This window comes from Rhincodon typus, chromosome 1, assembly GCF_021869965.1.
Source record: "Rhincodon typus isolate 14 chromosome 1, sRhiTyp1.1, whole genome shotgun sequence".
Classification (NCBI taxonomy): domain Eukaryota; kingdom Metazoa; phylum Chordata; class Chondrichthyes; order Orectolobiformes; family Rhincodontidae; genus Rhincodon; species Rhincodon typus.
This window is the reverse complement of record NC_063332.1, coordinates 59,587,285-59,608,921: the sequence shown is the minus strand read 5'-3', so window position 1 is coordinate 59,608,921 and position 21,637 is coordinate 59,587,285. Positions and strand designations below refer to the sequence as shown.

At 41.7% G+C, this 21,637-nt stretch overlaps 1 protein-coding gene across 1 annotated transcript in view; it reads left to right on the top strand.

Annotated features, from left to right (window-relative positions):
- The first annotated feature begins 3,032 nt into the window (after positions 1–3,032).
- cspg4ba (chondroitin sulfate proteoglycan 4ba) overlaps positions 3,033–21,637 on the top strand; it is a 117,395-nt gene continuing 98,790 nt past the window's right edge. The window contains exon 1 of the mRNA XM_048603804.1: positions 3,033–3,271. Coding sequence (XP_048459761.1) covers positions 3,202–3,271 — 70 coding nt within the window. The 5' untranslated portion in view covers positions 3,033–3,201. The remainder of the gene's footprint in view (positions 3,272–21,637) is intronic.

The window sequence follows — 21,637 nt, the reverse complement described above, 5'->3', positions numbered from 1 at the left end:
CCTGTGAAGAGCGAAATAGAATTAATGTTTCAAGTCTGGGATGACTTTTTCAGAACTGGAATGTGTGGGAAATTATGTTCTTTCATACTCTCTTTTGGCTTGTTCAAAAATAAGTGTCTTATTCAGCTGTGGGGGGGGAGTCTTAAAATTTGAGTGTTGTAAGACCCTTCAAAGGGCAACAGCACCATACAGACGCCCTTGCAGTGAAGTTGAAACACATGCTATGTGAGGCTCCAAATGCTTGTGTTTTCAAAGACTAACACCTGAAGGAGAGAGGCTCTGAAAGCTTGTGTTTTCAAATAATCCTGTTGGACTATAACCTGATGTCAAGTGATTATTGACTATGTGAACCATAGGCATTAACCTTTACCTGAGTCCACATGTCAACAAATCAGCACTCCTTCATCGAATAGAATAGAACAGTTCATAGAATCCCTACAGTGTGGAAACAGGCTCTTTGGGCCAACAGGTCCACACCACACCTCAGATCATCCCACCCAGACCCATTCCCCTGTAACCGACCTAATCTACACATCCCTGAACACCACAGGCAATTTAGCATGGCCAATCCACCTAACCTGCACATCTTTGGAATGTGGGAGGAAACCGAAGCACCCGGAGGAAACCCACACAGACACAGGGAGAATGTGCAAACTCCAGACAGACAGTCACCCGAGGGCGGAATCAAACCCAGGTTGCTGGCGCTGTGAGGCAGCATTGCTAACCACTGAGCCACCATGTCGCCCTCCTTGTCACAGTTTGATAAAAGCTTGTTTCCCTTTACATTGGGCATTTACTTTGAATTGTACCGATGATTGCAAGATGAAAAGCTTTGACAAAATATACATTTTTTCAGTGGATTGGTGTCAGAGTCTCAAGTTGTGGTCTGATTGACAACTTTCTTAGCAGAGAGATAGGGAATAATACACCATTCTGCAGTCTGGAATTTATTATAATGAATGATAGGGTGACTGAGCATCTTGAAATCTTTCAGCTAATCAGAGACTGCCAACAGGGTTTTGTAAAGGTTAGCCTGTCAAATTGGATTGAATTGTTTGAACCATTCCTAAAGTAATGGACAGGGGAATGTCTACTGATGTTATTTACAGATGATCTGTATTGGTGCGACAGCTATTCGCTGTATTCATTAATAACACGATGGTGGGATAGAAAGTCACAAATAGAAACCTGCCAATATAAAATGATAGATAACATTTTATAGAATGGACGTGTAGAATTACAAAGAGATATTGATAGATTAAGCAAACAGGCAAAAGTGTGGCAAATGGTTATTAATGTAGGTGATGTGAAGTTATCAGCTTTGGACTTAACAAGTATAAAACAAGATACTTTCTAAATAATTAAAAATGTAAACAGTGGTAGTCGAAAGAGATCACACCTGGACTACTATGAGCAGCTCTACCCATTTCTCTCCTCCTACCCCATAAGACTTTACTGACCTTGGAGAGAGTGTAGCAAAAATTTAACAGAATGATACCTGGTGAAGTTATCTGGAGAGATTAGACAAACTAGGATTTCACTACTGAAATTAAAAGGTTAAGGGGTAATTTGATCAAAGTTTCCAAGATAAATGAAAGCAAACAGTTGGGTAGATTAGGAGAAAGTACTTCTTCAGGTTGGGAAGTCCAGCATTGTTTCAAAATCAGTCAGGAGTGAAAGTAAGAAAACACTTTTTCATGCAAAGGGTGTTAGAAATATGGAATTTTCTTCAGCAAACAACACGTGAGGTAGATCAATTTGTTTGTAAATGGCCTGGTCCTGTTGCTGAATGCAGTACCGCGGTTATGAATAGTCTAATGCAATGCAGGTGAACTGGGGCTGAAATCAGTAGAAAAGCAAACAGAGCTTGTGGAGGGAGACAAAAGCTCCATCGGTTTAATGTTTAGCTTAATGCATTGCAGATTGTTTATGACTGGATGTCAACAAATACAGGTGAACCACGTGGTGGGATGAAAAGTTGGAAGATTTATAACTCTTTGGCCTTTTGGCACGAGTCCCATTTCTAGCAAATGCTGAAAAATCGTTATTCCTTTGTCCATTTCTTTATTGAAATCCCTCAGAATTCTAAGGCGTGTACCAATTCAGTCTTGCCACATCAAATTTAGCATCTTCAGTTGCTTAAGAAGAATTGGCACACAGTTATATCTATCTGTTGGTTGCTACTTGACTTCCTTTTCCACAAGCCTTTGAACAATTCCTTTGTTCTCTTCTGCATTCCAAAGCAAACAGCAAGGTTAATTAAGCTACTCCACCACTTCCTCACCTCGTTTAAAAACTTCACCACACCTTCTTTAATGATTTTTTTTCTTCCACCGTGTTTGTAATTACAACTGCATATTTGGTTATGAAGTGATAATTACTAAACTTCAAAAGTACTCATTCACTATAAAGTGCTTTGGGAATTTATGAAAAGCACTAAATCTCAGAGGCATGAAAGTTGTACATGTTACAGCTTCTTTTCTGGCATTGAATTCTCCCTGACTCTTTTTGTAGCTTTTATATTGTCATTTCTTTGTATTTCTGAATAGCCATTTAAGACGGTCATTTCTTTGTGTTTATGAATGTCCATCTAAGCTTGCCAAGATCTTCCTTTGACTGTTAGGCATCATTTTGTTAAGGGCCCAGTGTCCTCTTGAGGTCCTGGATGAGGCGAGGGAAGGGAGCCTTTTCTGAAGAAGGATCCCCAACCGAAACGTCAACTTTCCTGCTCCTGTGATGCTGCCTGAGCTGCTGTGTTCCTCTAGCTGCACACTGTCTCTGACTCCAGCATCTGCAGTTCTTACTATCTCCGAGCCCCTTTCCATCTGTCGCTTTGTTTTAATTTTGTATATCCACAGTCCTTTTTTGCAGCTTCTTTTCTCACTTTCACCCCTCCCAGACACTATTATGCATCAGATCAGTTGAGAAAACACAGGAGGAAGTGACAATGAGTGGACTGACATTTTACCTGACCCCACCGCAGTGCTATTGAAGCAGTAAGTGGCTGTGCTGGGAGTAGGTGCAGTTTGACAGACAGCCGCAGATGGGGGGAGGCGGTGCTGCTGAGGCTGGAATGTGGGACGTGCTTTGACGCTGTGCGTCGGGAGCGATCCGAGTGTGCTGGCCCCGGCTGTGATTGATACAAACTTTCGGCCAAAAAAATGTAGTAAAGCAAGTCGGAAGGAGCTCCGCGATTCAAGCATGGGCTTCTCAGGGAAGTTCGGAAGCGTCCTGTTGCTTTTGGAGATGTGTGTGTCTGCAGCTAATGGAGGTAAGCATTTGGTGCTCTGAACTTGGAAAGTCACCTAAACAGTACTTGTCTTTAGGGAGCACTGCCGGCTTGCTCCCAGAAAGGACAGGGTTCCATCAAAGGGATCAATGTGGCATTTCTTTCCTCAGTACGCCCACTTGTTACTTTGAAAATTTGACTTGCTGTAGTTTCCATGTTATTGACAAATCTCTTGCTCTGACCGTTAACAGGCTAGCCCAGCATCGGTGTCCTCATCCATTTTTCACCAAGAGGACAGCATGGAGTAGGATATTGAGTATTTTTATGCGGTATTCATTTGTGCTTCATCATGATATTTTTAAAATGTTGAATGTGAAGTGAAATGCATACTATGTACTCATACGCAGTTGTTTGCACGCACTATTATTAACTGTAGATTAGTTCAATTTTTTAAAAAAAATACAAGTTTTTTTTTAAAACTTAATCGAGTTCTAATGTAGTGAATATGTGCACGTGTATAAATAAATTGGTTGATTTGGGTTCTGCTCCAGTGAACGAGCTGCTGAATCCACACTTAAGGACTCTACAGCACTTGCCCTACAGTCAAATTTAATTCCATCAGCTGTCAGTCCAGTGATATGTTTTTCCACTGTGATTGCTGTTTTTTTTTTCTGTTTCTTCATGGTACTCAAAATTCTGGAGTAATGAAAGAACGTCATTCAGTTTTTGTCTGCTTTACTGTGCTGTGCTTTTCATTATCCATTATGCCTTCCAAATATAACAAGATGACTAGTATCATCAAGATCCTTGTCAAATGGAGTTCAGCTTTCAGAACTATCTGTCTTCCCAATCTTCCACAGCTGAATGGATTGGATTGCAATTGCTGGTTCTGATCATGACATCCTTTCTTGTCAAAATCAAATGCAAAATTTGATTTCCTTGAATGTCAGTGAAGGAGCTGCTTAAGCTATTGATACAAGCCCAACTTTGAAAATACAGTGTAAAAATTTTCAACCTCTGTGACTTCAGTTCTTGAAAATAGGTTTTATGTTCCTGGATTTTATTTTAATCATATTTTCAGATAAATGTTTTGGAGGGATAAAATTGCCTTTTAGGGATTTTTTTTAACACAGATTTGTATGAGTTTTGGTGGCAAAAGGCAATGAAACGGAAGGTGATTAAAATGCTTTCAAGCCTGTCTTTGAAACTGTTTCCCCTAAAGGCTAATCAATAAGCAATCCATTAGTCTGTCTAGGGGATTAACATAGGTTACAACTGCTGTGTCTTGTAGGTTTTTGGTCTCAGACACTTTACAGGAGCTGTATGAGATCGGCAGCCCCTTGAATTGCAACCACCAAGAACAGGCAGAAGTGGCTCAAGTGTCTAATGAATACTTTGCATCGGTATTCATGATGGGGGAGGACATGGTGAATCTGGGGCTGCCTAGGTTGATGTTCTAGAGCACGTTGACATAAAAAAGGAGGATGTGTTGGGTGTTTAGAAACGCATTAACGTAGTAATATCCCTAGGACCTGATGGGATCTATCCCAGAATATTTTGGGAGGAAATTGCTGTGGTCTTGGAAGAAATCTTTGTATTCTCTTTAGTCACAGGAGAGGTTTCAGAGGACTGGAGGATAGCCAATGTTGTTCCTTTGTTTAAGAAGGACAACAGGGATAATCCAGGAAATTACAGGTCAGTGAGCCTTATGTCAGTGGTAGGGAAATTATTGGAGAGAATTCTTAGAGACAGGATTTATTCACATTTGGAAAAATATGCACTTCATTAATAACAGGCAGCATGGCTTTGTGGAGTGAAGCCATGTCTCATGTAGCACCAACTTAATCGAGGATTTTGAGGAAGTAGCAAAGATGCTTGATTAGGGAAGGGCAGTGGATGTTGTCTCCAAGAACTTTAGCAAAGCCTTTGACAAAGTCCCTCATGGCATGTTGACACAGAAGGTGAAGTCACATGGGGCCTGCAGTTAGCTGGTAAGATGGATACAGAACTGGCTTAGTCATAGAAGACAGAGAATAATGGTAGAAGGGACTGGAGATCTGTGACCAGTGGTGTTAGGCTAGAGACTTGGGTGGAGAATTGGCAGATAGAATTTAATCTGGTCAAATGTGAGGTGATGCACTTTGGAAGGTCTAATGCAGGAGGGGACTATACAGTAAATGGCAGAACCCTTAGAAGCATTGACAGACAGAGGGAATAAAACCCAGAAGAACTGTGCATGCTGTAAATCAGGAACAAAAACAAAAGTCGCTGGAAAAGCTGCCAGACCTGCTGAGCATCTGTGAAGAAACAATCAAAGTTAATGTTTTAGGTCCGGTGACCCTTCCTCAGAACTGGACCTGAAACGTTAACCCTGAGTTTTTCTTCACAGATGCTGCCAGACCTGCTGAGCTTTTCCAGCAACTTCTGTTTTGTTCCTGACATACAGAGGGATCTAGGTGTACATATCCACAGTTCCTTGAAAGTGGCAACACAAGTGGATACGGTGATCAAGAAGGCATATGGCATGCTTGCCTTCATTTCTCAGGGGATAGAGTATAAAAATTGGCAAGTCATGTTGCAACTGTACAAAATTTTAGTTAGGCCACATTTGGAATATTGTGTATAGTTCTGGTCGCCACACTACCAGAAGGTTGGAGGCTTTGGAAAGAGTACAGAAACCGTTTACTAGGCTGTTGCCTGATTTGGAGGGTATTAGCTATGAAGAGAGATTGGACAAACTTGGTTTGTTTTCACTTGAATGTCGGAGACTGAGGGGTGACCTGATAAAAGTTTACAAAATTATGAGAGGTGTAGATAGAATGGATTATCGGAGTCTTTTTCCCAGGGTAGAAATGTCAATTGCAAGGGGATATAGGTTTAAGGTAAAAGGGGAAAGTTTGAAGGAGATGTGAGAGGCAAGTGTTTTACACAAAGGGTGCTCAGTGCACTGCAAGAGGAGGTGGTAGAAGCAAATATAATCACTAAGTTTAAGAGGCATCTTGACAGATACATGAATAGGCAGGGAATATAAGGATATGGATAGCATAAAGTAAAAGGGTTTTTAGTTTTGAAAGGTGTCATATGTCATTGCAGGCTTGGTGGGCCGAAGGGCCTGCATTTTGTTCTTTAAAAATAGATGGGAATGGGTCAGGGAGTCAGAATTTTAAATAGATAACTTTGAGGCTGAACCCACCAGGCTCAGAAAGAGAAGGTAAGAATAAACTTGCAATTAATAGCCTTTTTCACAAATTCCAGGTAGATATTGCGAATCAGCCTTCTCAGATTTGTTATAACACACTTCTGGAGCAGGCTGGACTTGAACTCGGGCCTCCTGGTCCAGAGATAGGATAGCACCGCTGTGCCACAACAGCTCCTTCACAATTTCCAGGTATCCCAAGTGTTCTCCAGCTGAATGAGTACTTCTGGAAGTGTATTCATTGTTATATTATCAGAGTCATGGTTATCAATTTGCACACAGTCAGTTCCAGCAAACTTAGTGTGGTAATAATCAGATAATCTGTTCCTGTGTTGTTGGATTGAAGGGTAAATGTTTGCCAGCACAGTGAGGGGATTCCCCTGCTGCTCTTTGAAATAGGCCGTGGGATTCTTTTCACAATAGATGGGATCTTGGTTTAACATATCATCTGAATTATGGCACCTCTGAACAAGTACCGAAGTGTCAGCCTGGAGTTTGTGCTTGAGGCTATGAAGAGCAAGGTGAACCTTGTGACTCAGATGATGGTGCTACTGACTGTGTGGTGGGGGCTGGCATCATTTGTATTTATGAGTTTAGTGGGTGACAATGTTATAGCAGCGCTACAGATGTCGACCTTGTTTTCTGGGGGATGCAAGTTCATATGTGAGCTGCTGCCTGTACAGCATTCTCCAGGGATCCAGGTGCGCACAGGTGCTTTCCTGGCATATTGTCTGAATTTTCACCCTCCTGATGTTACATGGTCTAAGTTGCTAATATGATGCTAGGATTTTACGTTTGGATAAATGAGGTCTTGGTAATGCCTAGATTGCTGTCTCTCCTGAGAAAAGAACTCTGAAGCAGCAAGATGGGTCCTGGAGTAATGTTAGTTAAAAGACTAGGGGTTCTTGTTGAAAGCAAATAAATTTTATCTCATTTTCCTGTTGAAAAATGTCTGAAAATCCTTGGAAGTATTTTTAGATGTTTCATTTGATCCCTTTGCTAAAGTTTATTGTCATTATTATACTGAGAGAGGAGCCCACACTGCAAATGAACTGAACCAGAAGTGAAATGTGTTGTGAATTCACCAAAATGAGTCATTTTGTCTCAAGCTTATATTAACTTACAGAGGAAAAGAAATCTTCACCCGCCTTCTTTCATGAACTTAAATAATTTATTTCAAGCAAGGCTCATTTTTTAAACAAATGGCAAAATGGTTAACAGCTAAGCTACTATTTCAGAAGTAAACATAAATTCTCATTTCCAAATTCACACATTCACAGGCAAGACAACTCAGCTCTACAGATACTGTGTTTGAAAAATAAAAGCAGAAAAAAAGCAATAGCACCCCTCTTGGGTCAAAAGTATGAATTCAGAAGATAGAATGGGTTGACTTCTCGTAATCCCTTCAATTTCCTGTCAACGAGATTAAGATGCTGACAGAAACAGAATGGTGAAAGACCTTTAGACCAGATTTCAGGATGGGATGGAAACAATTAGGAACCTTGATGTTTGAAACTTTATCAGGTTTCACTGAGAGATCTTTCAGCTGATTTTAATTTGTTTCTTACCTACTGAGAGAGGGAGTGAGCTCTGCTTTTCCCTGCAAACTCCTCTATTAACAACTGCACCAAGGTCTGTGAAAACACATAGAAACAGCCTCTGGACTAAAGTTACTAGGCACAGCACAGATCCCAGGGCTTGTCCATGTCTGTTTATCCCACAATTTTTTTTTACTAATTTTTGTCAGATATGGGCATTGCTGGCTGGGCAGCATTTATTGCCTATCCCTATTGCCCTTGAGAAAGTGGTGGTGAGCTTCCTTCTTGAACCGTTGTAGTCCACCTGCTGTGGGTTGACTCACAATGCCATTACGGAGGGAATTCCAGGATTTTGACCCAGCGACAATGAAGGAACACCGATATACTTCCAAGTCAGGATGGTGAGTGTTGTAACTGTACTGGAACAGCTTGGTTAGGGGAGCGGCAAGTTCTGGAGCACCAGTCACAGTACTATTGTTGGAATGTTGTCAGGGCCCGTAGCCTTTGCAGTATCCAGTGCCTGAATTGAATTGACTTAAGACTGGTATCTGTAATGCTGGGTATCACCAGAGGAGGCTGAGATGGATCAATCCACTCGGCACTTCTGGCTGAAGATTGCTGTGAAAGCTTCAGCTTTATCTTTTGCACTAATGTGCTGGGCTCTTCCATCATTGAGGATGGAGATATTTATGGTGCCTCCTCCACCAGTGAGCTGTTTAATTGTCCACCATAAGAGCCATAAATTCACCCCTCTCTCTTTACTGCACTCTTCTTGCAAATTACATGCATTTTCATTAAATAACAGACAATTTACAGTTTTCTCAACCTTTATCCTTTTATTTCTCATTCCATATACATATACAATATACATAACAACATGTAGTATACATAACAATATATTTCTGAAAAGTGTGCAGACAAGTACGTGACTTGACCACAGATATGAGTATTATAGTCACTATGCTTTTGCTTCTGCAAAGCAGCTGAAAGATGGAACAGATGTAGTTAAAAAGTGGTATGGTTTATGCCATTCACCTTGCTAAGTTGGCGCTGGTCTCCACCATAGTCTTTTCAGTGACAGGACACTGTCTGACAGAATGGTCAATGAACATCTTGATCTGCGTGCCTATCAGTGGTGTTCTGTATGTCATCTTCTCCAAGCCCTAGTTGAATTCTTGCACTAGTACTTGTTCATAGTGAGTGGTTAGGGTATGGAATGCCCTGGAGTGTAGTGGAGGCATGGTCAATTGATGCATTCAAAAGAGAGTGTATGATTACCAAATCGAACCAACATGCGTGGGTTATTTGGAAAAGGCCAGAGTTTTGAACTAAGTCAAAATGCTCAAAGAGCTGGTGCAGACCCAATAGGCCTCCTTCTGTGCTGTTACAGTTCTGTGATTCTTTGACTTGTCCCTAGTTCTTCACCATGTGCGCAACCCAATCTTGCGGCATCCTTCAAGATTTATGCGTTGACAGTATCTGAGTGTCAGATAAGTGATGGTGTCTCTTCATTGATATTGTGATGTTGAGTTGACCATTTCACCTTGGACTAATATGTGTGGATAGGTGGCAGTTAACATTCAAGTTCACTGGTTTGTAGGGAAAGTAAATGGACTGTTGGACTTTATTTCAAAGAGAATGGAGTATAATAGTAGGGAGGTTTTGCTAACACTATACAAGGCACTAGTCAGACAACAGCTGGAATACTGTGAACATTTTCTTGTCCTTTTATCTAAGGAAAGAGATACCGTCATTGGAGGCAGCCCAGAGAAGGTTCAGTAAGTTGCTACCAGGAGTGGAAGGGCTGTATTATGAGGAGAGGTAGAATATATTGGGCCTGAACACATTGAAATTTAGAAGAATGAGAGACAACTTTGTTTAAACCTACAGTAAACCTCTGGGATTCTTAGGAGAATTGACAGGATAGATATTTCCTCTTGTGGGAGTCTCTAGGACCTGAGGGCATAAACTCAGAATAAAGGTTGCATATTTAAAATGGGGGCAGAATCATGGAATTTTACAGTAGCGAGGGAGGCCATTTGATCCATTGTGTCTGTACCAGTTGCTGAAAGAGCTCCCCAGCCTTCTACATTCATCACTTTCAAATATATATCGAGCTCTCCTTTGAAACCTCCCATGGAATCTGCCTCTACCACTCTCTCAGGCAGCGCATTCCAAATCCTAACAACTCTTTGACTAAAGAAGTTTCTCCTCATCTCACTCCAACTCTCTTACTGATAATCTTAAAATTGTCACCACTAGTTCTGGACATACCAACTAGTGGAAATAGAATGTCTTTCTTTACCCAGTCAAAATTGTTCATAATTTTGAACACCTCAAAAAAAGTCACCTCTTAATCTTCTCTGCTCCAGCGAGAATAAGCCAAATTTCAGTAAACTTTCCTTGTATCTAAAATCCCTCATTCCTAGTATCATTCTATTAAACCTCCTTTGTTTTCTCTCCAGGGCTTTAATGTCCTTCCTTAAATAAGGTGCTCAGAACAGAACATAATACTCCAAATATGGGGAGGTGATGGCCTAGTGGTATTATCGTTGGACTGTTAATCCAGAGACCCAGATAATGTTCTGGGGACCTGGGTAATAAATGCTGCCTCGCCAGTGACGCCCTCATCCTGTGAATGAATAAAGAAAAAATAATGTGGTTTGGCCAATGACACGTAGTGGTGTAGCAACACTTCGTTGTTTTTATACTCTGTGCCTCTATTTATAAACCATGGATCCTATAAGCCACCTTAACAACTATTCCAACTTGCCTGGCCACCTTCAGAGAATTATACATGTGAACCCCGAGGTCTCTCTGCTCCTGTACTTCCCTCAAATTTTTACCATTTGAGCCCGTATTGTCTCTTGTGTTTCTTCCACCAAAGTTCAATACCTCCCACATTTTCTCTGCGTTTAAATTCATCTGCCAGGCCTGTATGCCCATTTGGCCAACTTGTCAATGTCTCTCTGAAGTCTGAGGTGTCACTCTGACAATTTACTATTCTCCCTAGCTGGGTATCACCTGCCAATTTTGAGATTTTGCCCTCAATACCCATCTCCAATGAGGATTTTTTTCTGAGCGTAGTCAATCCATAGAATTCTTTACTGCAGAGGGCTGTTGAGACTGAGTTGTTAGGTGTATTCACAGTTAAGAAAGATTTTTTTAATTAGTTAAGAGAACCAAGGGTTATGGGGAAAGTGGAGTTGAGGTTTACCAGATCAGATAGAGTCACATTGAATGGTGGAGCAGACTTGACAGGCTGAATGGTCTACTTCTGCTCTTACATGTTGTATTCTAATTCTTTAATGGTTGAAAGCAGAATTTCAGACGTAAAGTAGGTATGAGGCGTGGAGGGTGGGTTGCAAGCAGGATGTCCATGGTTAGGCAAGATACTGATGGCCTATCATGCTAGACAGCAGAATGAGTTTGAGGTAGGAGGCAGGAAGGATGCAAGACAGTAAGATGCCATAGTTCTCAATTTCCCCCACAGCATTGAATGTTGCTTGTCCCATCACAGCTGCATCATGATGCAGGGACTTTGGACTATAGAGTTCAGGAAATATAGACTTGCTTGACCTCTGTCATCCTTAAGCAGTTGTATTTGTGAATATACGGACTTGTATCACTAATTTGATTATTCTCCATGCTAGTTTTAAACAAACTGCGTTGTAACAATATTGAAACGAGGGTTGGAGTGATCAGGTGACCTCCCCATAAGTCTGCAAACATAGCAAAACTGCCCAAAGCAGAAAGTAGTCTGTAATGAAATAATCTGTGAAACATGTTGCGGAGGTGCCGGTATTGGACTGGTGTGGACAAGGTCAGAAATCACATGACACCAAGTTATAGTCCAACGGGTTTATTTGAAAACACAAGCTTTCGGAGTCTTAGTGAGAGAGGTAGTATCCTCTCTCATACACATACACTCTTGCGTACACGCACACATCCAACTATGGGGTGAATTTGTATTTGCAGATACATTCTATTTTGTTCAAAAAGCGCACAATTTATAGACAGTCAGTCAATATTGTGTTTTATAAATTCCTACTTTAGAAATACAACCAGTCTGACTCCAAACCAAAACACAAACAGATTCTAAACAAGACCTCACACCTAACATGCATTGTCTGACCTAAAATGTCACCTCTTCTTTAACTGATACAGCGGTCAGTTCTCTCAGGACAGGGACTTCAAAGGAATTAATAAACAGATTAATCAATTAAAACCTTCTAACTGATTAAAAATTTAACAGCATCTTAGGTTCAGTTTAGTACATCCTCAGCAGTGGTGTGACCCTTTGATCTTTTACTTATAAATTCAGTGTCTGATGCCACCTCTCCCACTAACACCTGAGGGAGGAGTAAGACTCCAAAAACTTGTGTTTTCAAATAAACCTGTTAGACTGTGACCTGGTGTCGTGTGAGTTCGGACCTTCAGAACGGGGACTCGAATGCAACTCTGACTGGAGTGATGCTAGAAACCTGCTGTCGAAACCTGCTGTCACAAGGATTAAGCCCCTATGATGCTGCTTGGCCTGCTGTGTTCATCCAGCTCTGCACCTTGTTGTCTAGGATTAAGTTGCTGCTAGTTCATCACCTGAAACTTCCAAGCTCCATTTTCTTCAAATATAAATGATCAGGCCTGTAACATTTATATCTTCCATCTCAAAAGACAAGAATGATTGTGATTTTTTTTGTGTTTCTGAAAATCTTAAGTTTTGTACCTTCTTTCAATCATTAGCATGATGTTTAGAGTCATAGAGTCCTACAGGACAGAGACAGGCCCTTCGGCCCAAACTGGTCCATGTTGACCAAAATGTTGATCCACACTAACCCCATTTCCCTGCACTTGGCCCATATCCTTCTAAACCTTTCCTATCCGTGTATTCATCCAAATGCCTTTTAAATGTTGTTAATGTACCTGCCTCAACCACTTCCACTGGCATTTCATTCCATATGCGTACGACCCTCTGTGTAAAAAAAAAAAGGTTGCCCCTCAAGTTCCCATGTATTCTTTCCCCTCTTACCTTAAACTGATGACCTCTAGTCCTCAATTCCCCAACCCTGGAAAAAAAACTGAGTGCATTCACCCTATCCATGCCTCTCATGATCTTATACACTTCTATGAGATCCCCCCTCAGTCTCCAATGCTGGAAGGAAAACAGTCCTAGCTTGTCCAACCTCTCCTTACAACTTCATCCCTTGAGTCCTGGCAACATCCTTATAAATTTCTTCTGCACTCTTTCCAGTTTGAAAGCATCCTTCCTATAGCAAGGTGACCAAAACTGAACACAATACTCCAAGTGCGGCCTCACCAACCTCCTGTACAACTGTAACATAACTTCCCAACTTCTGTACTCAGTGCCCTGACTGATGAAGACCAGTGTGCCAAAAGCTACCCTCACTGCTCTGTCTACCTGTGACTCCGCTTTTACAGAACAGTGCACCTGAACTCCAAGGTCCCTCTGTTCCACTACACTCCTTAAGGCCCGACCATTCACCATGAAAGTCCAACCTTGATTTGACTTTCCGAAATGCAATACCTCACACTTATCTATATTAAACTCCATTTGCCACTTCTCAGCCCACTTTCCCAGCTGATCAAGATCCTGCTGCAATTTCTGATAACCTTCCTCACTGTCTATGATACCGCCTATTTTAGTGTCTAATCATACCTTGTACATTCTCATTCAGATTAATTTCTGTCTAGTGCGTATGTAGTCATTGTTGTAGCCTCACCACATTTGAACCTCATTTTTTGTTTTGTCTGTTGCTGGCATTCCTAGCATTCTGTTGTGGAATCTTAATTAATTGTGTAGCTTGATATTAACGGTAGAGTGAGGAATATGCTCGGCCAAGAGAATAAAGATTATGGTGAAATACACTTCTGCTGTTGGTCCATATTGCCTCATGGATGCTTGATTTTGAGTTGTCAGATCGGATCTAATTCCATCTCAATTAGAATGCTGGTAGATTCAGAACATAGTGGGTGGTAGCCCCATAGAGACTCCATATTGGTCACTTTTATGAAATCTGTTCTGAACAAAGCTGACTGAGAGAAATTGCATTTATTTTCTGCTCTTTCTCATTCTCTTAACACATGTCACAGACCCTGTCTTGCAGTTAAGTCCTTCAGGAAATGGCCAGTTTGATCAATAAACGGGCTACTAAGCACTGTTTGTGATGGTTATTGAAATCCCCTATTCAGTGTAGAGCTGTGTCTTTACTACTTTCAGTGATACTTCCAAAAATAGATTTGAGCATTGGGCAGCACTGATTCTTCAGCTGATGGGGATGTTGTGGTAATCAGCAGGATGCTTGCTTTCCCATGTTTGACCTGATGCCAAGAAACTTTATTAGGTCCAGAGTCATTGTTAGCAGAGGGCTTTTGCTGCAGAAGGTTGTGGAGGCCAAGTGAATTTAAGACAGAGATAGATAGGTTCTTGATTCGTAAGGCAATGAAGGGTTTTGGGGACAAGGCAGGAAATTGGCGTTGAGAAATGTATCAGTCATGATCGAATGGCAGAGCAGACTTGATGGGCTGAATGGCCTAATTCTGCTTCAGTATCTTATGGTCTTAAGGACTTCTGTGGCCACTCCCTTATGATTGTGCACCTCTGTGTTGACACTTCTGGTGGTTCAGTCCCAACGTTAGGACAGTACATGCTCGGGAATGGTGAAGGAGTTTAGGATATAGGCTGTAAGGCGTGTCTCAGAAGTATGACTTTGTCAGACTGTTTGTTGCGTGACTAGTCCATGGGAACAGATCTCCTAATTTTGACAGAAGTTGGTGAAGAAGATATTTGCAAGGTTGATTGGGAAATGTCTGCCCAGGTCAGTGCCAAGTGGATTGTCCAGTTTTATTCTTATTTAATGTTTTTGTGGCAGTTTATTACATCGTGGCTTACCAAACCATTCTTGAGTGCTGTTAAGATATAACAGCATTGCTGTGTCTATGTAGGGGCGCCAGGCTTCCTTCCCAAAAGGTAAGTTTTTGAAACAGGTGGATGTTTCTAACAAAAACAAAGTTTGCTGGAAAAGCTCAGAAGGTCTAGCAGCATCTGTGAAGGAAAAAACAGAGTTAACATTTCAGGTCTGGTGATCCTTCCTCAGAACAGAGGTGTTTATTACAATTCAATGGTTTCATGATTATCATTACTGATACTATTTTTTTTTATTTCTGTTTACAATTAAGTTTAAGTTCCCACCTTCCATAGCAGGACATGAATTTGTTTCTAGAACATTAGTCTAGGCCACTGGATAGTGGTGCCACCTCTTGATTTCTGTTTGAGAAAAATCTTGAATTATTTTATTAGTGAACATCCATATAATAGGAATGAGTGGCCATGTTTGAGGAATATATGTTAAATAGTATGCAGCAAGAATGCATAGATTTTACAATAACACTGTACATTTCAATAGTATTTTCAATAGGAAGAAGACATCGAATGACATTTGTATGAATGGGAATAAACAATTGAATGCAGTGCCAGAGAGAAAACACATGGTTAGGGCAGTTGACAAGTATTTAAACTTGAAACTTAAACAAATACCACCTCTCTTTATATGAAATTTAAAAGTTTCTCTTAGCATATTTTCAATGACGTCATGATTTTGTTCCATATTTGTCAGTAGGCCACAAAATGTTATGATGCCTCTGTGATGTCCATGTCAGAAGGACCACTATATGTTGCTGAGCTATCCCTAAAGTTAGGGCTACTGCTTACAGCAGTGCTACAAAATAACGATAGCATAATATTTCAATGAACATTACTCAACTTAGCAGTTGCATTCCACAGATACTATGCCCATTATCACAGCAGCTGCAGAAGTATATAATGTTACATTGAATATTGTTACAGACTAAGAAGGCAAAGCATCAATCAAGTAGGTCTTACAAATGTTAAGACTGTAAGATATAGGAGAAGAATTTGGCCCTTTAGACCATCAAGTTTGCTCCACCATTCGATCATGGCTGATATGTTTCTCAACCTCATTCTCCTGCCTTCTCCCTGTAACTCTTGATCCACCTAGCAATCAAGAACCCATCTATCTGTCTTAAATGCACTCAATGACTTTGCCATAGAAGGCTGTGGAGGTCATGAGTTCCACAGATTCACCACCTTCTGGCAGAAGAAATTCCTCCTCATTTCAGTTTTAAAGGATTATACCTTCACTCTGAGGTTGTGCCTCAGGTCCTAGTCTCTCCTACTAGTGGAAACATCTCCACGTCCAGTCTATCCAGGCCCCTCACTATTCTGTAAGTTTTTCAATGAGATCTCCCCTCATCCTTCTAAACTCCATCGAGACCCAGAGTCCTCAACTGCACCTCATGTGCCAAACCCTTCGTCCCAGGATCATTTTTCAAAATTTCTTCTGGACCCCGTCCAATGCCAGCACATCCTTTCTGAGCTACAGGGCCCAAAAACGCTCTCAGTATTCCAAATGTGGTCTGGCCAGAGCCTTATACAGGCTCACCTCTGCTCTTGTATTCTGGTGTGCTGGAAATGAGAGGTAATATTGTTTTTGCCTTCCGGACCACCAACTGAACCTGCATGTTAACCTGAAGAGAATTCTGAACTAAGACTCCCAAGTCCCTTTTGTGCTTCAGGTTTCGGAAGCCTCTTCCCATTTAGAAAATAATCTAAACCTCTGACCTTTCTACAAAATTGCATGACCTGTCACTTTTCCACATTGTATTCCAACTGCCTCCTAACCTGTCCAAATTCTTTTGTGGCCTCCCCACTTCCTCAACACTACCTGAGCCTCCACCTATCTTCTTGTCATCTGCAAACTTAGCAACAATGTCCAGCAGAAATGACTCCAGGATTATGCCTCTGCTGTCCACTATTTCTAGAAATTTATTCCATCTGTTAACCACTGATTTTCTTAAGAACAATTCCTGGCCATTAATCCAAAATGTGCTCTTTATGGTTTGAATCTATATTTTCCGACCTGCATTTATTATGCAATTTACTGACCTGTCAGATTTGTATTCTGTATCCCGTAGCTATCTTGTTTCTTTAAATTGTTTCTGAGGTGCATTCCTTTTGGTTTGAAATTCTGTAGATTTTCCAGTTGTTTGTAATAACACAGACCTATGGCATGAGGGATCAATCTTGCAAATCTTCATTGAGCTGTGTAGCAAGTGCTTCAATGTCTCGCATGTCTATCAGCAACCTCAGCAGGACTGGCTACAACATTTGAGATGCAATGTGACCAAGGTCTTTATAATATAGTCTCAGCTTTCCTGGAGCCTGTACTCAATGATTTGACTATGCTTAGCATTGACAGATAGTATAAATGCAACTAAGCTGAAGAATGCAAGAAAACTGATCTATGATATACAATCCCTTCTGTAAAACAGCTCCAACAAATGACTAAAAGCAGAGATTAAACAGATGAGTGAAGAGTTGAGTTGTTTCTATTTACTCTTTGTTAGTATTATCCAGAATTTGCCTTTACAGTTTTAATTTGTTCTGATTTCATTAATCTGTGCATCACTCCTTTCGGAAAACTAGTGATAGTGATATGAAATGCAGGAATTGTGCTCTCGGTTGAGATTAGGGTGAGTGATTTATATGATTGAAATTTCAATCAAAATTGTTCGTTTTTATATACGGAAAGACTGCATGAACAAATGGACACCTATTTAAAGGATTATAATTTTTTTTCTCTCTATGTCTGTGGAGTTCTGTTCCTCAAAAAAAACTGCAAGCTGGGTTGATCAATACATTCAAGGCTTAGTTAGATTTTTGGTCAACAAAATAGCCAAAGGATACAGGGGACAGACAGCAAACAGGTGTCGAGGTCACCTTCAGATGAATGATGATTTTATTGAATGGTGGAACAGCCCCGATGGGCCAGTCTACTCCTGCACCTAATTCTTATGTGCTTAAGGTGTTAACATTGCTGCCAGCTTAATCAGGAATTTGAAATAGAAATTGTGCTTTATAGCTTCTAATGTTATCACCTGTAAACTCAGAACCTAGTCCCTTGCTGAAACATGTTTCTTGTTGTTTGCATTCCAGTAAAAAAAAGTTCTAAGCAGTCGCTGAGTTTTCTTTGATTCCTTTTTCGATAGAGCACATAATTTTGTTGGAATATAAAGTCTACTGTCTAGACATAATTGATGATGTTTAGATAGACATGCCACATATGGGCTTTGATATTCATTTAAGGTTCCAGTACCTGCCTGTGATAATGGAGGTCTGATATACCTGGGATTTTGTACATTTTTGAGTGAGGGTCCATTATCTGTAAAAGTCAGCCCTACACTTTTGGTTAAAAAAAGGTCATTCATTCTTCACATTCGTGATGTGTAGATTCATCTGCAACGTTCAAGCAAAAATCCAAACCCTTTGTACAAGGGCAGCAAAGGCATGGGAACACCACCACCTACAAGTTCCATATAGCATCCTGACTTGGAAATATGTCACTGCTCCTTTAGTACTGTTGGTTCAAAATCTTGGATCTCCTGTCCTAACAGCAATGTGGGTATTTATACTCTTGAAGGATTGAAGTGGTTCAGGAAGATAGCTCCCCACCAACTTCTCCATGGCATTTAGGGATGCCGGTTTGTTTCTTTTTATTAATTAACAGGACGAGGGCATCGCTGGCTAGCATTTATTGCCCATCCCTAATTGCCCAGAGGGCAGTTCAGAGTCAGTCACATTGCTGTGGGTCTGGAGTCACACGTAGACAGAGTCACAACCAGACCAGGACAGAACATAGAACATAGAACAGTACAGCACAGTACAGGCCCTTCAGCCCACGATGTTGTGCCAAACTTTTACCCTAAACCTAAGGTCGATCTAACCTCCACTCCTACCTTATACTATCATCCATATGCCTATCTAATAGCCACTTAAATGCCCCTAATGAGGCCGACTCCACCAACCTCTCCGGCAATGCATTTCACGTCCCGACCACTCTCTGAGTAAAGAACCTACCTCTAACGAATCCCCTATATCTACCTCCACTCACTTTAAAACTATGCCCCCTTGTAATAGCTACCTCCACCCTAGGAAAAAGTCTCTGGCTGTCTACTCTATCTATACCTCTGATCATTTTGTACACATCTATCAAGTCACCTCTCATCCTTCGTCGTTCTAAAGAGAAAAGCCCTAGCTCTCTCAACCTTTGCTCGTAAGACCTTCCCTCCATTCCAGGCAACATCCTGGTAAATCTCCTCTGCGCCTTTTCCAACGCTTCTGCATCTTTCCTGTGGCCGAACCAGGCTTTTGTATAGCTGGAGCATAACTTCACGGCTCTTGAACTCAATCCCTCTGTTAATGAAAGCTGACACACCATATGCCTTCTTAACAACTCTATCCACCTGGGTGGCAGCTTTCAGGGATCTGTGGACATGAACCCCAAGATCCCTCTGCTCTTCCACACTACCAAGAATCTTTCCTGTATTCTGCTTTCAAGTTTTTCCTTCCAAAATGAATCACCTCACACTTTTCAGGGTTAAACTCCATCTGCCACTTCTCAGCCCAGTTCTGCATCCTATCAATGTCCCTTTGTAACCTACAACAGCCCTCCGCACTGTTCACAGTGCGACCCACCTTCGTATCATCCGCGATCTTACTAATCCACCCTTCCACTCCTTCATCCAAATCATTTACAAAAATCACAAATAGAAGAGGACCCAGGACAGATCCTTGTGGTACACCACTCGTAACTGAGCACCATGGTGAATATTTTCCGTCCACTACCACCCTTTGTCTTCTAAGGGTCAGCCAATTCTGAATCCAATCTGCCACATTTCCCCCAATCCCATGCCTCCTTACCTTCCGCATGAGCCTACCATGGGGAACCTTATCAAATGCCTTACTTAAATCCATGTATACCACATCCACTGCTCTACCTTCATCCATGTGTTTGGTCACCTCTTCAAAGAATTCAATAAGGTTTGTGAGGCATGATCTACCCCTCACAAATCCATGCTGACTATCACTAATCAAACTGTGCCTTTCCAAGTGATCATAAATCCTATCTCTCAGAGCCCTTTCCAATAATTTGCCCACCACTGATGTAAGACTAACTGGCCTGTAATTTCCAGGGTTATCCTTATTCCCTTTTTTGAACAAGGGAATGACATTTGCCTCTCTCCAGTCTTCCGGCACTATACCCGTGGACAGTGAGGACAAAAAGATCGTTGCCAAAGGCCCTGCGATCTCTTCCCTCGCTACCCATAGAATCCTTGGATAAATCCCATCAGGCCCGGGGGGACTTATCTATCTTCAACCTCCTCAAAATTCCTAGCACATCTTCCTTACTAATAGCGACCTCCTCTAGCCTACCAGCCTGTTTCACACTGTCCTCCTCTACAACTAGGTCCCCCTCAGTTGTGAATATCGAAGAAAAGTAAAGAAAAAACCAAAAGAGCTGCGGATGCTGTAAATCAGGAACAAAAACAAAGTTGCTGGAAAAGCTCAGCAGGTCTGGCACATCTGTGGAGGAGAAAACAGAGTTAACGCTTCGGGTCCGGTGACCCTTCCTCAGACCTGATGGTGGCTGGGAAAACGTCAGTTTAAATGCAGAAAATAGGGAGGTGGGTGGGGTAGGGAGTAAACGATAGGATAGAGCCCAAAGAGAGAGAAAGACAGTTGGACAGACAAAGGAGTTGCTAACGATCAGGCTGGGAGGGTGAGTAGTTGTTAATGGGGACTGTTAGTGATTAACAACAGGGGGTGTGTAATGGCAGGCTATGTGGTAACAAGGCCTGGTGTGTGGGGTGGGGGGCTGGGACATGGGAGAGTTTAGGCCCTAAAATTATTGAACTCAGTATTGAGTCCAGAGGGGTGTAGGGTCCCCAAGCGGAAAATGAGGTGTTGTTCTTCCAGCTTGCATTGGGCTTCACTGGAACACTGTAGCAAGCCGGAGACAGAGATGTTGGCCAGAGAGCAGGGTGGTGCATTGAAGTGGCAGGCAACAGGTAGTTCAGGGTGTTTTTTGCGAGCAGAACGTAGATGTTCTGCGAAGCGGTCGCCAAGTCTACGCTTCGTTTCCCCAATGTAGAGGAGACCACATTGTGAGCAGCAAATGCAGTAGACTAGATTCTTGGAAGTGCAGGTGAAGTGTTGCTTCACCTGGAAGGTATGTTTGGGCTCTTGGATAGTGGGGAGGGAGGAGGTAAATGGGCAGGTGTTGCACCTTCGCCGGTTACAGGGGAAGGTGCCGTAGGGCTGTGGGGAGAAAAGTAAAGTATTCATTAAGGATCTCTCCTATCTCTTTAGGCTCCGTGCACAAATTCCCTTTCCAATCCTTGATCGGCCCCACCCTTTCTCTGGTCATTCTCTTATTCCTCCTGTATGTGCAAAAAGCCTTGGAGTTTTCCTTGATTCTATCTGCTAAGGTTTTCTCATGCCCCCTTATAGTTCTCCTAAGCCCTTTCTTCAGTTCCTTCCTGGATAACTTGTATCCCTCTCTAGAGCCTTTTCCGTTCCTTGTTTCCTAAACCTTATATAGGCATCCTTCTTCCTCTTAACCAGTCATTTGACCTCTCTTGAGAACCAAGGCTCCCTCGCTCGACCGCATCTTCCCTGCCTGCTAGGGACAAACATATCGATCACACGCAGTATGCATTCCTTAATCAATCTCCACATTTCAATAGTGCTCTTCCCTGACAGCATCTGTTCCCATTTTATGTTACCCAGTTCTTGCC